Source organism: Syngnathus typhle, linkage group LG13, assembly GCF_033458585.1.
Source record: "Syngnathus typhle isolate RoL2023-S1 ecotype Sweden linkage group LG13, RoL_Styp_1.0, whole genome shotgun sequence".
NCBI lineage: Eukaryota > Metazoa > Chordata > Actinopteri > Syngnathiformes > Syngnathidae > Syngnathus > Syngnathus typhle.
The window spans coordinates 9,304,464-9,321,346 of record NC_083750.1 but is presented as its reverse complement, the minus strand read 5'-3'; the positions used below and the strand labels follow the sequence as shown (position 1 = coordinate 9,321,346).

Genomic DNA, 16,883 nt, shown 5'->3' with positions numbered 1-16,883 from the left:
CTGATCGGACGACCTTTCTGACACGTGATTTCAGCGTTCTTTGGAACAAACGACGAGTGCAGGAAATCAAAGAGCGTATTTGTTCCTGAACTCGTGGCATGTCTTTGCGGATTCCTTTCAAGTTGCAAACACAACCATCAGTGTTGTTTGTCCTGAAACGTGTCCTCAACTCACATTGGCTTTTTGTGTCCCCACTTAGCTTCAGGTGAACTTTGAACTCTGAGACTATCTTTTCATTTCTCATCCAAACCTCTTTGAATGATGAAGCAACATTTAAAATACGTCACTCGAGAGACATACATTCATAAATATCTTCATTTATTTAAGCGAGACGTACATTCATAAATCTCTTGCGTTCTTTTTTTTTTAGTTTTGTTGAAGTCAACTAATTAGAAGATATGCTATGCAAGAGACAGTTTGACCTCGGTTGCCGGCGTTAACCACGAGAGGAATAGCATCACATGCGCGAGTCATCCTAAAAGCTGCAAACAATGTTGTTCTTTTTTTGCATTACAAATCGGTCCAAAAGTGTTCACAACTACCACTCTTCATGAGATTTTTCTTCACACGGAATCTCGAATTTTGCCTCACGGGCAATTCATTGGGCGATTGAATCGCTTCAATCGCACAAAAAGTAGACTGTGCGCCATTGTTGGATAATCTGATCAAAAATATACATATTTTAGCCACTTTTTAATACCATCTTAGTTTTATGTATGTAAATGTGAATAAAAAGAATGCTTTCTAATCCAGATTAAAAACATGCAATGTGCTTGGATTTGATTCACATGTAAACCGTTGATAATCCAGATTTAAACTCACACCCTGAAAATCAAATCCAGGCAATTTTCAAACAGGAATTTTTGGGAGAGCTGCTGAGTTGTACAATCTTCGTTTGTTAACTTGATCCAATCCAGATTCACAACATCTGCCTGGAAACCTTTCTGATTTTCTTTAGACTGCGAGGCCTCTCCACATTCTTAATATTGTTTATCTGACATGCGCTACCCAAAATAAACTGGCCTCTGCTTGACTTCCCCAAGAAAACGAAAGCCCACCAAATGTTTGGCAAACGCGCCTCGGTCAAAAATGCCGGAAATAGGATCAAGTAGAAGATGCGATCTTCTTGTCTGTTTATCGCGGATAAGGAGGCCATGCGGACGACGGACGGGGGGGTGGCGCTTGTGTCATGATACAGTTGCGCGGCGCCGATCACAGGAGGCACTGACTGTGACCGTTAGCTTAGCCATTAGCTCCTGGAGGCCGGCGGTGGGCGCTGTGTGAAGGTACACTATGTTGAAATAAATATATTGCAAAATAAGACAACAGAAGCGCAAGGGGGCAATCAGAAGGAAAAAAAAACTCAAAATCACGTCTCATAGCAGACGTCACGGGTTTTAAAAAAACAACACGAGCTGTGCAAGAGAAAGTTTGGGGTTCCGGGCACAGCGCGTTTCAAGATCAAACGTTCGCAGACAAATTGTTGGGAAAGGAACGCAGTGGCCTGCATTCCTCGCACGCCGTATTTTTAGGGACAGCTGTTTGAAATTTCCTCTCGGGGGCTTTTCGCTGTTGGAACAAGGCCGGGCCGGGCCTCGGCTCGACTCCGAGCCGTCGCCGCTCGGCATCCAGCGCCTTCGGTGCCAACATTTGAGACATGACCCCGAAATCTAGAAACGATGAAACAACACTGTGAGTGTTGTCTGTCCGGAACATCTTGGCTCCAGCCAACTGGTGCACTGGTGCAGCCACCAGTCCACACAACCAAACAACACACAAACGTCTTTGTGGCAAACTTGTATGTATGTAATAATCGTGGTGCTGATGATCCGTCACACTGTGCGGTTAGACTTGTTCTTTTTTTGAAATGGTTCCTCCTCTTCTAATCTCCACATGGCTTGCATTAACGTCGGCATGCGTCGCTATCTGGATGCATGTAAATCCTCCTACACTTAGACTGGCACCGTCGCGTCTCCCGACTCATCCAACACCGGTTCCCTCCCGCCGTCATATTTCAAACCCCCTCATACCTCTCTATATAAAGATACTGGGGATAAATTAGCGTAACGTTCCCAGCGGCGAACATTTGCATTCGCATCACCGAGCTGGCTATGGCACCAATCGGGTAACGTCCTAAAAAGGCACCTGTAGCCAAAACTTCTGCTAACTTCCTAACATACAAAAAATAAAGGCATGGAAATTTAAAAAAAAATCCTTAATCCACTTCAGTAAATGATTTATTGCAGTCTGAGAATTTGTGGAATAACACACACACACTCACTGTCACATTTTGAACTGCAGTCCGCACGCACACGCGCACGCACGTGCCGCTCTATGTCTGCTATTTCATGGCGATACCGCCGACATCTCCCTCATCGCCATTGATTTCTTGTCGGCCGAGCGACATGGCAAAAAGGGTGAGGGAGCGAGCGAGCGAGCGCGAGCGATTGAGGGATGGCAAAGTGAAGAATAGGCCAGTGAAGGAAATTATTGATGTGGCGCAGACGTCTTATCGCACCGGCGCACCGTAACAGACAGACTGCCGGACAGATTGCCGGAGGCAGCTCAATGTCATTGGACAGGAAACATCACGCTCTGGATTTTTTCATCTTTATAATCTGAGAACCAAACACGACCAGCAAAGTTTAATCAGTTTTGATGATTCGATTCAATAAACGACTCAATTCCAAAACCTTTCCAAAAAATTATATTGGTAACTACTTTTGCGTGTTCACCCAGCCTCCCCACACCTCGCTTTTACGCTTCGTATTCGTCAGCACCTCGAGAGCTGGTCACTAATCGAACGAGCGTACGAGTGGAGGAGTTTTTGATTAGAGCTCAGTCAATAAATTCTTCCTACAGAAATAAACAGGCGTTAGAAGTTGACCTCACGTCTGTTAGCCATGTGCTACATGCTACCTGCTCATTTTCAAAGAGAACCTCATCTGTCCGCCAGCAAATGAGGTTCTGCTCTCTGCTCCTTGTTGCCACGGCAACCACTCGCCCCGTCGCCGCTGTTATTAATCTGTAATCCCCCGTTGTGGTCGTCACGTACCTGCCTACTGCGTCGCCACGGCGACAAGGACACCTCTGGGGGAAAAAAAATAAAACGTTTTTTTACTCTTCAAAAAATCCAACCCCAGGAGACCTCCCCGTGCCCCCCCACCCCACTCAATGCCTACTCTGCGGCATGGCAGCTGTTTCCATGGTGACGCTGATGGTTATCACACACACAGGCACAGGTGAGTCCTATCACTAAACCTTAGTTGCAAAATATCAAACTTAAGTACTTGCTGTCTGGTGTCATGTTCTACTTCTAAGAGGTCCTTTTTAGTCTTCTGCTTCTACGAATCACAATCTTCTGTTTTCCAGAATTGCAGTCATTCACATTTTAGAGTATCGGAACTCAACCCAACCACGTTGATGACACAAGTACTCATGGGAGCCCTTTTTCAACAGCGTCATTAAGACGCCGCCCACGTCATTAAAATGCCGACTGGCCGTCGGAAATCTCCACGGAAGTTTTCATTAGATTTGATTATGAGGCCAAATTAAAATCCAATCTCCTAAATTAAACAAAAAAGGCTTGTGAGATGTGTCTGATTTCCCCGACGAGCCTGAAGATCTTTTCAGCACATAATTATGTCTTTCAACAAGGATTAGCCACATTAAATAGGGACAAAAACAATGGTGCAAATGAAAAGCGGTGAAATGAAAAGCATTAAGGGATACTGATTTACTTTTGCCATGACTTTTTGATCAGACAGTGAATGCTAACCTACTGGACAAAAAGGTATTGGGGCCGGTTTTTTTGCAGTGACCCTAGGAGGTGTCCCAATACTTATGTTAAAAAATATGCACTTTACATTTCACTTCTTGGGCGTGTCTGAATACATCTTTGTCCACATTTTCTTCACTTTTTGCTTTCAGTACATGTCCCAATACATTTACATTTTCCCTTGTTGGTGTCCCAAAACTTTGGTTACAAACGTCACAGTTTCCCACTAGGTACTCGTCGTAGTTTTTGACGCAAAAATAAAAGTGTGCTGCTAATCCTGGCAACCTCATCCTCCTTCTCTTTCTCCTCCTCACCACAGCATCTTCCTCCTCGTCATCATTTCCACTGACAGCAGCTTGCCTTGTAATCCATTTACATGGTGCGTAATCTCATTTCTCAACATGTCACTCAGCAACGGCCTGACTCTAAAGCGCAGCTTCAAAGTAAACAGTCTAACTGTGACCGTTACTCGCGACTGCTCATTTTTCATGGACAGATGATGCCACTTGATAAGAATACAAAAAGTTGAATGCAGAAATTCAAAAATAATATTCACACCCTTACGGGTGCGTGCATATTCCTTTCTAGCAGTCTTCTCAACAGCCGCCCTCAACATTTGCACATCCAAGAACATGACGTGCGGATTCATCACAGAGTCATTAGCGGCGCATCGCTAACTAACAAGATGGCCGAACGATTTGAACAGTTGGCGTTTGTGCGCTCGCCACTCGTCCTCCTCGCTCGTCTCCCGGAATGCATCTGGAGTGACGCCAGTGAGCTCATTCAGAAAAATCCAGTACATCCAGCTGTGACTGCGACCAACCGCGTGGACATGAGCTTCATTATCACGCGCAAGTCGACTACGTTGACAAAACACACGGCCAGTTGAAAGCAAAAACTGTCTTCTACGTTGCCCCCCAAGAAATACGTGTCATCACCTGCGGTCGGTGAGTTCCAAATGAGGTAGGCGATGCAGCTAATAGGCTAACGACATGACGTTTCTCAAATGTGTCTTTGATTCTCCCAAACAAATCTGCAGAGTGAAAGGGGGAGGTCAGACAAGACGACGTTTTCTTGGCAAGCAGCCGTGCACGTTGTTATCTTTGTCCCACACCAAAGCATCGGCGCCGCAAATAACAGGCTACTAGGCCATGTTAAGAACGCCCATCTGGCCAGCTGGCCGGCGGGTCCCCTTGGAGGTCAAAGTGCTAATTAAGTTCTTTGGAGAGAAGCGCTTCAGAACCCCGCTGCGCTTTTCCCAGCCGAGTCGTCGGTTGCCAAGCGCTCGCCTACCAGACGAGCGCCGCCGACAATTCAGTCCGGATTTCCCAATTTCCACTTGTTGTCATCTTCCCTTCCTAGATGTGTCCCAAAACCGCTGTCCACATTTTGACTCCCAATATGGTATGTTGTCAGTGAGACCAATTTTTTTTGCCTTCATTTCCTGTTGTTGTCCCAATACATTTGCACATGCAGCATGATGAGTCAAGTGTTTTGGCATACAAGGGGTGCTCACACACATAAGCCCCCCCCCCCCCCTACCCTTTTCCGGACGTTGATGTGTTTTGTGGCCCCGCCCATGCGTTCAGCTCCAGGCGAATTTGATTTCAATTAATTAGCATAAAAGACCATGCGCATTGCCTACTCTGCAACCGTACAATAACACCCCCCAGGAGACCCCCCTCTCACCCGACGCCAAGGTATGCAAATGTTAATTGGGAAATGATGCATTGCACGAGACTTTAAAGTAATCACGACCCCGGGGAGCAAATTTTACAATAGAATGTGTCTCTTGTTTATGAACGCACTTGATGCATGCAGCAAACTGCAACATTCATTCATTTTATCGATTGCTAAGATGATTTTTTTTTTTTTAGGGCAGATTCTGTACTTCAAAGTAGGTCCCAGATGATGCACAGTGCTTACACTAATGTGTCTCGCGGCGCTATAGTTTACAAAAAAAAGTCAGGGTCTACATGTTAACTTTTCCAACCCCTTGAGTGATTTGTTTTTAAAAGCCACTCGCAAATTTATCTCCCATAAAATATCAACAACATGAGTGGAATCATTTTGCATATGACCCCCCCCCCAAAAATGCCTAGACAAAGACAATCACACTTAAAAAATAGTGTGCGGCGAGGGTAAAAAAAATCATCAGCTATCATCACTCTCCGCCAATCAGGGAAGATTATTGGCGCATTATTTCATCAGCGTTAGTCTTAATTGAGGGGGAAAAAGATGACTGTCCCAAGGCATAAGTACTAATCCTTATGAATATGATTAGATTAAAAAAAAAATAAGTTGACTGCATCTTGAATGGAGACGAGATATGAGAAGATTGTGGTGAAATGTCATCTTTCTCGGCAAATGTCAGCGGCGCAACCTTTGTGTCATCTGACAGTTATTAGTCGTGCGCTGCGCCGACACACGGCCGGGCTTCTCGACGAAACGAATACCCCCGAGACGATAGCACCATTTGTAGTGCTATATTTGGAACGCGTTTTGGGAAGGTGAGGATGCCCTGAAAAATGAGTTGCCCGTTTCTGTGATCCTCGACAAAAATCACTCAAATCACATTAAATCATTTGACAGATGAATCGAATAATCACACAATGTTTCTCAAAATCACGACTGCTTAAAGCCGGAAAGCTCAACAATGACGCAGTTGGCTGCTGCCACATGGAGCTGATTTACGTTGCTTTTGTTGTTGGCGTCAAAACAAGGAGCGGGTCACTTCCTGTTTGGACAGAAAACCGCCTGCACAGTCACAAGAAGGCCCGCGGCACTCCAAAAGCTCCATTTGGTGGACCTCCGCTGTGAAGTCCAACGTTTATTTAAGAGTAGCAGGAAACAGGACGGATTATTTTTTTTTTTTTTACAACTTACTATTTCCTCTTCTTGACTCGCACACAAAATGGACATCATTTAACAATGTCCACTGAAGTTGTTTAGCATGCGCTAACACTTCAATTCACCCGAGCCACTCTTTACATGCTGTAGTTTTGCTTTTGGCTAGCAACACGCCCCGTTGAAGCGACAGGGCGTTTGTTGGAAGGGACATTGACTCATACTGGCGTGTCACCGTATCAAATGCTAACAGGGTCCCTACGGCAAGATGTGTTAAAAAGAAGAAAAGTGAATATATTTTCGCTCCATCTGCACTATCGCAGCAGCCTCGCTTTGGGCTACACACATACGCAGCTAGCTCATGAAGGGGCTGCGCTCACACCCCGTTAGCAGCTTCACGCTAGCCCACATGCTAAGGCCACGTTAGGCCAATTCAATTCCACGATGTTGTCGGGGTAATGGAATGATTGTCCTTAGGGGGGCCACTCAACATGGGCAAATTGTTTCACCAACAAGTAAAAAAAGCTAAATCCTGTTTGAAACTCTAATTTCATCCTGAGATCTTCAAATCGTAACTCTAAACTTCAAACTCTACTTTTGAACTCCAATTTCTCATGAACTCCATCATCTTCTCATTCATGCCAAATATTGACAGTAATAATGCACATAATTGTCGCTCCTAAAAACATTTTCTCGGCAACAGCTGTTTGCTTAACTCGCCACTTTGGAGCTTATTTGCATAACACACTCAAAAATGAAGTCAAGAAGTTCAAAAAATAACATGCCACTAGATGATAAGCATTTAACAACAGAAAACACGCTCACTCGAAATCAAATAAAAGCAGACAAACTTTGGCTTTAACTGACAATCTAGCTGCTAGGCTTTCGAGTGTTGAACTCATGTGAAGTTGCCAGATTGATTTTTCCAATGCTAATGTTTATGCTAAGGTTATGCGACAAAAATGCTAACACGCAACAGTTCAAAGTGAAGTTATATTCTTGAAAAGTAAAAGAAACTCAGCATTTGATGTTCATCGTTTTCCTTTTGCACGGTGACAATATGTTTTTTTAAAAATGTGTAAAACCAATGCAATTTTGTGACAAGAATTTTGCTCCGTACAGGAAAAGGTCTGACAGCATTGCACATTGCTATGACAAGAAAAGCGCTTACACACACACAAAAGCAGCTAGACAACATCACACGAGAACACACACGCTGCTTGGAACGGGCCTTCAAAGAATTTGTTCTAAACCACGACAATGGCGAAGACGTCTGGCGACTTAGCTCCTCGTACGCTCGGAACGGGATCGTTTGATGATGGGTGATCAAACGTTCACGTTTTTTCTGCCGTGCGGTTGCCTAGCGTCTCCAGAGACTCGCTAATCTGTCATTGGACATGTTCATTAGCACATGCGTGCGTGTGTGTGTGTGTGAGTGGGGGATAACAACAGGTATTTGCTCACCCCGGGAAGCCACATGAAGCGGCGCATCACGGCGCCATATGCCGAGATCAGGAAGACGAGACTCAATTAACACGCGTTTTGATCCCGGGGAAGATCGGCGCTTTGCAAAGCGGGATCAAACCATTTCTGCAGCAGCATGAGAAGCGTCAGATGCTGCAAAACAAACACCAAAAACAAGGTGAACAGGTGGTTGTTTTATCAAGCAAAAAGAAGTGGCAACTAGTAGCAAAAAATAAACTAAAATAGCAAAAAATCCTAAATTAATGGTCAACGCAGACCTTGTGCAAGTTTACAACAAAGCAAGTCCGTTAGCATTATTTAGATCAAGTTCACGTGCAAATATTTGATTGTTTCGGACACATTTGTAGAGATTATTAAGGTGTATTCAATTAAATCATCCATAATTCATGCACGCGGTGTCACTCTGGGGTAAAAAGGTCGTTAAATTATACACAATGAATTCAAAGTGCGGACCAAAGACAATGTTCATTATTCAAATGAGCTGCCACTGGAGGCCAAAGCCAATTATTCCAAATGCGATTTATTTAAATATTGCGACTGGGGTGCCGAGGCTTTGAATCAATGCCGAAGCTTACCAAATGTTGACTTTGGCAGTGAATACTTTGGATTTGCCTTCTGAGGAAAAGCCAAGGGTCCAATCAGGGGCCTCCTATGCACTATCAGCAGAGCAATCGTAAGAATATCTTTAGCGCGGGGAGCGGAGGTGGCGCCCGCAGACACCATTTGAGGTTTCCGCCAGTGAGTTTCATCGTCATCGCATATCGGTGAACGAGCGCGAGGATGCCGTCGCTGCTTGTAATAAATCAGTTTGAATTTCCAGGTTGGCTTGATGGATTGCGGCCCGCGCTGCACGCCGGCTTTATCTGATCGGGCGCGCAAGCCGGAATGCGTCACGGGAAATGGATTTCTTTGACTTGGACAAAAGGATTCACGGTATCCAGGGACTGCATCTTGAATTGGCCTTTCATGTACAAAACACAAACTGGCCAATCAAAGCACGGAACAGTCAGCCGCATCATTGAATCAAAATTTGATAGCGACTAAGCGTAGTGATGATGCTAGCAATCAGTTTCAGTGTCATCTGAATAAAACACTCTGCGGGAATTTGCTCATTGACATTAGAACAAAAACAGTGATGCTAATAAAAACCTATGCTAACAATTACACTGGCTCAGATGGGAGTTAGCTGCTTATTGTTAATACCGCACAGCATTAGCCTAACGTGTTTGCTTTGTGAAGCTGTCTTAAACGAGAGCTCACATTTGGAATCCATTTTCTGTTGTTCATGGCGTCCTTGATGAAAAGCTATTTTCAAAGGTGGAATTGCATCTTTTATCACCCCCCGTTCAGTACATTGGGCACATTACATGTGTAGCCATGCGTCAGAGCGGCTGCCTTTGTGTCTTTTGGGCACACTGACGTATTGACGAGAAAATACAATAGAATGCAATGTAATGCCTCAACGCTCGACGTAAGCGGGATGAAGTCGGCGCCCCGGTGGCTCTAATTGACTCGTTCTTTCTTCAACGTGGAGCCAAAAGAGCCGCGAGACAAATGAAAATGTCTGAGAAGAGATTGTCTCCATAAACAAGCAGTTCCGTTCACTCACTCACTCGTTAATCAGTAAAACACTGCGCTTTAGTGCAGCGTCAGGTTTGCACTTTATTAGGTATACAGGCTCGCTAATTACGTCCATTGTGAAAGACCTCGAGGACGAAAATATAAAGTCAATTAAAAAGCTTGTTCAAACATGATCAAAAACATGAAGTTCTGAAATAATGCTGTTTATCGGTTAGACATTTTTTAATTTATTATTTTTCCCCAAACTATTACATTTCTGTTTGTCATGACTGAATTACTTCACATTATTTTTTTTATATTTTTTTCCATAGGTACAGAATATTCATTTACTCTTGTCCCATTTTGATTTTGGAAATATTTGCATCAGATCTCAACAGCTTGCCTCTCTAATGAAGAGTCCTGTGAGGGTGCATGAAGGTCAAGTTGAAGGTGAGTAATCCTGCGTGTGTGCAATCCCCTTTTAAAAATTAGCTGTTTTGGCAGTTTTGCTTCTTCAAATTATATATATATAAATATTAAGTATAAATGATCTAAACTATTATAAAATAATAATACACTTAAATAATATTAATATTTTCAAGCGTTGGAAATGATATTGAAATGTGAGGTAACAGGTAGCCTAGATCAACGCTAGTTAGCATGCCAGGCAACTAAATTATTGCTTTGGGTCCAAGTTGAAAGGTCATCCAATAGCTGCAGCTTTAATCTCCTAAGTGATGGGGTCGTGACCCGAGGGAGGCGGACTTCAAAGTGGCATGGGAGAGCGTGCACCGGGGCTGATGCGCACCTCCCATATAAAGGCGCTGTAATATCAAAGTGGCGCTGACCCCCTTTCACCCCAACGTCCCTGTGCGAGCGCCTTTCATTTGTCGGCTCTCAAAGCGGACGCCAATGATGGAGTGCCTCATAATTCTCTGTGAGGCTTTTTCATGGAGAGAGGACACGGCTTAGGGATGCTTCCATACAAGGATTGGGAGGGGGCCGGAGGTATGGGGTTATCTGGAAAAGGGTGCCCTGGTGATCCTCGAGTGTTTTCCAAACATCAAGTAGCCAAAATGGAAAAGTCACATACGAAATAACGAAATGAAATCCAGCCTACCTTTCTTCGTTATACAGCTCGTTATGCAAAAACTACGCCGGTAACGTGACAATCAGTATCTAAAACGCTGCAGGCATTCGCTACGACACCAAGAAAGAAAACTCCGTGAACTGGTAATGAGATCGAAAGGGGGAGATTCATAAAATATACAGAATGTCACCCCAACACGATGCATACGCTTGCACATACAGGCACTCGTCTTTTGCTATTCTAAAAAAGACTCGTGCATGTGCAAGCTGCAGATAGAGACTCTTTTTTGCCCGGACCTGGCTGCGGACTGCATGTCAAACAGCTCAGACCGATAATAGAAAAATGGACTGTGCCGTGGGCGGATTGAATCGAAATAAACACGTTCTGTGCTCATTTCATTACACTTTTTCCCCCAAACGAGCCCACCAGCAAGTCCTCGACAGCAAATTGATCAGATTGATTGATATGCACATGTAACAGAGTAGTGCAAATACAATCGTAGAGTAAAAATTGACTCTGCTTACCTCTGGACTTGGTCATGTTGGTAGCACAACTCAGTTTTCTGTCCAGGTGGCGGTGGCTGATGGAATTTGCTAAGGTTTCAGAACATGTGGCAAAGCGCAGCAAATGCAAGCCAAGCCCAAAGGTCAAAACGTTGCGCTCATCGGCGGAAGACTGTTCTTGCTCAGCAGGTGGCAACGCCGCCATCAATCATCGCTCAACTTCCTTACGAGGTCAGAAACCCTCGACGGTAACCCTCTGACCTCACGCTCGTCTTCACTCTCCACCTAGAAAACTTCCTCCACACATGAACAACAATAAATGTTACGAGCATGGAGAACGAGTCGACTTGGAAGATCAGTACGTACGTGCTAAGCACGTTGCTTAGGGGCGGATAACTTCCACCTGCGCCCATGCTGTTTTACTCCAGGTATTTTTGGAAAATAATTTGCCACCAAAAGTCAGTCAGAGCACAAACGACCTGTGTCAAACGACATTTCTTTTACATGGACAACAAAACAGAACCTTCTCCCTTAATAGACATTATAAATGAGAAAATTGCATGCAAACGACTTAACGATAATTAGTCACGTGATGATCTTTCCACTACAGTACATTGATGAGGCAGATGGCGATGTCGTCTTCCCAGGTGACATCACCTCCTCCTCACATCTGCTTCCAAGCTGTTGACACAAGACCTTCACCTAGAGGTCGTCCACATTTCTTTGAACAATTCAAACTGCCGTTACACGTCGTTTTGGATGAAATATCAGCATACACAAACAAAAGTGCTAATATTAGCTAGCCATATTGCTAAAATAATGCTGGCGTAGGGCTAGAAATATTGCTATCAAGGTACTAGCATCATTGCTAACAAGAGTACATGCTGCTAACAGCGTGGATAGCAATGTTGCAGACAACGGTCCAAAAAATGCTAGCAGTGATTCTAGTAACGTTGCTTCGAAAGCGCTAAAAATGACAACAATGCTAACGAGAAAGTCATTTTTATTCTACATTTAGATATGTACACAACAACCTATGATAACATGACAATGAAAAATAAACAATTGCACATCAGCTTCCACAATTCATTCTATGTTAGAAAAATAAAAATCAGGATACAAACATCGCTCCAAAATGGCTGACCGCTTGCCACAGCGGGGCTAAAGGTCCAGACGAAATGGAGGAAGGAGTACCGGGATTTCATCAAATACTGTAGTATGACAAAGCCTGTATAAGCAAAAGTCGTATCCTTCTGTGCGTAAAATATGACATCATTATCATCAGGCACTTAGCAAGGTTGCAATTTGATAGAGACGACTGCAGAGTCAACCAGTTTTCGATCACATCTGTTACTGTGGTGATCACAAACTTCATTTTGTTTTTTCAACTTGTTTCCGCGCACAAAACAGAAAAAAAGACAAAAAAAGTCGCAAGTTTAACACATTAAATAGTGACATGATTGTGCCAACTAGCCACTTACCTCATTAGCATCTAGTCTGGAACGCTTTTATGGCTTCTTTGGAAAGTTTGAGAAATGAACGCATTAAACGATCCGTTTTCCCTTCATGTTAGTAGCTTAGCCTGGGTGAGCATTTAGCAGCAGCGAAGGTTAATCTTTTGTCAAAAACAACATGGAATGAAATTACAGTAACTTCAATCGGGAGTAACTAACAACGTGGCCAGCAATGATGCTAACAAGGTACGAGCATAGTTGCTAAAACTACCAGCGTTGGCAACAAAGATGCAAACAGAAATTTGGCCCACAATGATGCTAGGGGATCCTGACAACGGGGGCCCTCATTCACCAACAGTGGACACGGCCAAATTGATGTCTAAATTGTGGCCCTGACAGTGTCGCTAATGGAGCATTAATGGCTAACAAGGCCACGATAATATCACTAAAACGGTGTGAGCAATGTTGTGTTAGCTCACGACACATGCTGGTCAGCTAGCATGCTGACACGCAAAGGCCTAATTGTGTCAAAATGAGCTCATTTGTGGTTTGTCTGGTTTTCTTTTTGTAGTGCGGGCAGCAGGTGGCTGGCGATGAAAAATTCAGTGTTAGAGAGCAGCTCGTGAGAGGAAGCAGGAGGGGAAATGGAGGAGGGTGACAATGAAGTGGTGGTGGGGGGAGTGAAGGCATCGAGGTAAAATAATGAACAACAACAATACCAGCTCGGAGCGGCAGGCAGGCCAGTGAGTTGAGCCCAGAGTGGTGGCGGAGGGGAATAGGGAAGGGGGGGTGTTAGGCAGCAGATCAGAGCTGTCAGCCCTTGCTGGCAGAGCCTCCTCCATGGAGATGGCACTTCATTTATTATTTATGAAGGGGGGGGCTTTATAGTTCTATTAGCGACACGCCGGGTCTCCTATTTTGCATCTCTTTGGGGAGACGAGTCTTATTTTGGAAGAGCGGCCAAGAAGTTGACCGAATCAGGACATGTGGGTCTGGGCGATTAATGGGCTTGGGACACAGAAGGCAACATTTCAGTTTTCTTTTGCTGTGGTGAGAATGAAGAGAGGAAGTGAATGTAGCACAGCATTGAAGTGGGGCCAAAAATACAAATCTTCACAAATCCGCCACTGTCTTCGATGGTGAACTCGCGTCGCTATGTTGGCTATGTCGGTCGGCATGGCGGCTTAGCTTTGAGGTGCAAAATTAAAAGCAAAAGCACATTGTTTTCCTATGAACGCCTATTTTGGTAGGATGAACTGGAAGTCGATGGACTGTCACTATCCAGACTGGCTAGCATGTTAGCCTAGTATTGAGGTGGAAAACCAACAATTGTTTCTCGGAAAAAATAAATGAAGACAAGGAAGGTTGAGCCACGTCCAGAGGTGGGTTCCAACAATTTTGGTTCACAGAACGGATGGTGTCGCCAAATGTGTCACAAAAAGAACGTCCCGCAAGGCCAAGGCGCTCCCTCCTCCTCAGGAATAAAAGAGTCGTCCTTTCTCTGAGCCCATGCGGTTAAGTCTGGCCAGCTGCGAGGGCGAAGGCGGCACGTCGTGGCGGTACGGGCCCTTGGGCGATGCCGCCGGGGAAGCCCTGGGGGAGGCCCTCGGGTCCCTGGGGGAGGCCCGGTCCTTGGCCTCCAGGTCTCGCCGCCTCTGCTCTTGCCGGAGGAGCTCCTGCGCCTCCAGGAGGACCCTGGCATTGACGTTGGCCACGCTGGGGAAGCCATTGCGGGCCCCTTGGTAGCTGGAGTAGCGAGGATTGTCCTTGACCGCTTGGAAGACCTCGCCGGTCGGGTACGACTTTTCCCAAGGGTCCTGGGAAATGGAGCTGGCAGTCTTCCGGGGTTGGCTATGCAATAAAATAAAACATCTCATTAACCCAAACATGAACTATCAACAAATATGTACCATGTCTTCATTAGAGAGAAAAAAAACCGGGCCGGGTTTGCCTTGGGCTAGCTTGTTGCTCACGCACATTGTAAAAGGAACAAAACACACAATTGTCATCGTCCTCACACTCGTTTCAATGTGAGCATGAAGCGCACACGTCGGATTTTTTCCTTTTTGTCACCGCTCGCAGAGTCGCGGCGTCGGAAAATAAAGCTCGGCTTTGATTTCCTTCTGCTGCACGCTTGGGCGGTTCACAATCTTCTTTGTCGTCACACTTTCTCATTTCATGTGAACAAAGCCGGCCTCGCGTGTGCCAACAAAAAGGAACATATGAAAACATGGTGTGCACACATGCAAGACACGTGTGCCAACATACAAAAGATAAAGAGGCGGGGGCAGCCGTGAAAGTTTGAAGCGGCGCAATGGGATTCTTACCGTGGCAGAGAGCTGTACTGCCGCTGAGCCTGAGCAAAAGCATCTTCCTGCCTCTGCCGCTGCATCTGAACCTCCACGGACACAGAGTGACGACCCGGCAGCTGGCCTGGGTCGGGACCGTCCGACTGCAAACGACAAGACACGCCTTCGTCGTCACGCCGCATTGGAAATGAGCTACGAGTTGGAAACTTTTAACCTAAGGTATGTTTGTTCGAACCATTCAAGTTATTTTTTTAGATAAAAAGCAATATTTTATTTTGATAGCCTAATCGGATGATGACAGAGCCACCCGATTAGGTACGCACGCAGTCACTTACCCGTCGTGATGATGTCATAATGATGCGGTCAGGTGACAACAAACAAAACGGGAGGGGACGGAGTGAAGGGAGAAGCATGCTGGATACTCGGACACAAGTTACTGAGGATGAAGATGTTAGTCAAGGTTAATTCATGGACTCTGAGCACAACGTCTCGGACAAAGGCGAGACCCTGGCTCCTTTCCCGTGCAACACTCACACCCGTCAAAACGAGGAACACGGGATGCCTCAAAGCGGGCGTTGTCTTTTTCCCACCACGCTTTGCTCTCTCCTCGACAAGGATGAGCAGAATGCGCTCGCAAGCTTTTTTTTTGGTTATACTTATCATCAGAGTCAGAAAAAAAATTGATCACACAGATAAAGAAGGAGATTGAGTCTTTAGGCTCTCTGTGACTTTATGAAAATTTAAAAGACCAACCACAGCAGCACATCAACATAAACACAAGATATCCAAAAATAAGATGAGGGCTATAAATAACATTGGAAATTCTCCAGTTGAACATTGAGACGGCACAAAAGTACAATTGTGCCTAAAATTCAAGATTTCAAAAAGGAAAAAAATGGATAAGATCATCATTTTAATGTTACCACGGCACTCAAACATCAGTTCGCATTCAGATTGGCTCAAATAAGCTACCTTTGATCAATTTGCTCATTAAAAGTGTGAGAAAGGCGATAAAAACATCTGACGACAGTTGATAAGATCATAAGAACACACAACAAAACACACACATTCGCAGTCACTCCTCGACTTTGTCAAGAGCCGCCGACTTGGCGGGCGTGTCCATGCCAATGGTTGACGGAAACAAAAGGACCAACGAGATGAGGGGTGATGACAGCATGCATGCGGTTCGAAGGAGCACATGGGAGCTTTGTTAGCGTTGGGTGGGCATCCAATCAAGTGGTTAGTGGTTTCTTAATGTCCCGTCTGGGCCGGTTGTCAGACACTCACCCAGGGCTGCTCGAAGCTCAACGCACGGCGGCGGTCGTCGTCGGCGTTATTGTCGTCCGGAAGGTTTTGAGCCTGCTGGAACTCCTGCCTCAGCCGCTGTATCCGGTCATGGTTGCTCGGGGCCACGCGGTTGCTAAAGCACGCACAGAGTGTGTGAGAGAGAGACAACATACAAGTGGGTGCGTCATTACAATTGTCAGATCGGCTGACAGATGTCAATCAGAAGCGACGATCAAGCCCCTAACCAAGTGTCCTTATCGTGGATGTAAACGAGCTATGGAGGCGATGCCGTCGAGGCTCCGATTTGGAAAAATCTAGCAAGGCAAACGCTCCCTCGTGCGGCCTTTGCAACTCAGCCAAGTCATCGTCGGGTCACCAAAGCCGCTTAATGGGCGTGCAAAGCTGAGAAGAATCCGGATGACCCGCGAATCAACGTCTCGTTGATGCGAGCGCCGCTAATCTTTCTGCGGCGTCAACACAAACACGTTGAGCATGCTAATCCTTGGCTAGCGCTGAGCATCCATTCCCGCGCGTTCCCATTCGGAGGCAAAATGTTGCCCTGGGAACAAC

At 45.3% G+C, this 16,883-nt stretch overlaps 1 protein-coding gene across 13 annotated transcripts in view; it reads right to left on the bottom strand.

Annotated features, from left to right (window-relative positions):
- Window positions 1-12,249: 12,249 nt before the first annotated feature.
- LOC133165520 (partitioning defective 3 homolog) overlaps window positions 12,250-16,883 on the bottom strand; it is a 45,488-nt gene continuing 40,854 nt past the window's right edge. For 11 of the 13 annotated variants that reach the window (XM_061295247.1, XM_061295248.1, XM_061295253.1 and 8 more), the window contains 3 exons: window positions 16,314-16,446; window positions 15,045-15,169; window positions 12,250-14,568 (listed from right to left, as the gene is read on the bottom strand). In XM_061295247.1, coding sequence (XP_061151231.1) covers window positions 14,193-14,568; window positions 15,045-15,169; window positions 16,314-16,446 — 634 coding nt within the window. In that variant the 3' untranslated portion in view covers window positions 12,250-14,192. Of the gene's footprint in view, window positions 14,569-15,044; window positions 15,170-15,212; window positions 15,463-16,313; window positions 16,447-16,883 lie in introns of those variants that run through there. The other 2 variants (XR_009717612.1, XM_061295257.1) reach the window with 2 other exon arrangements.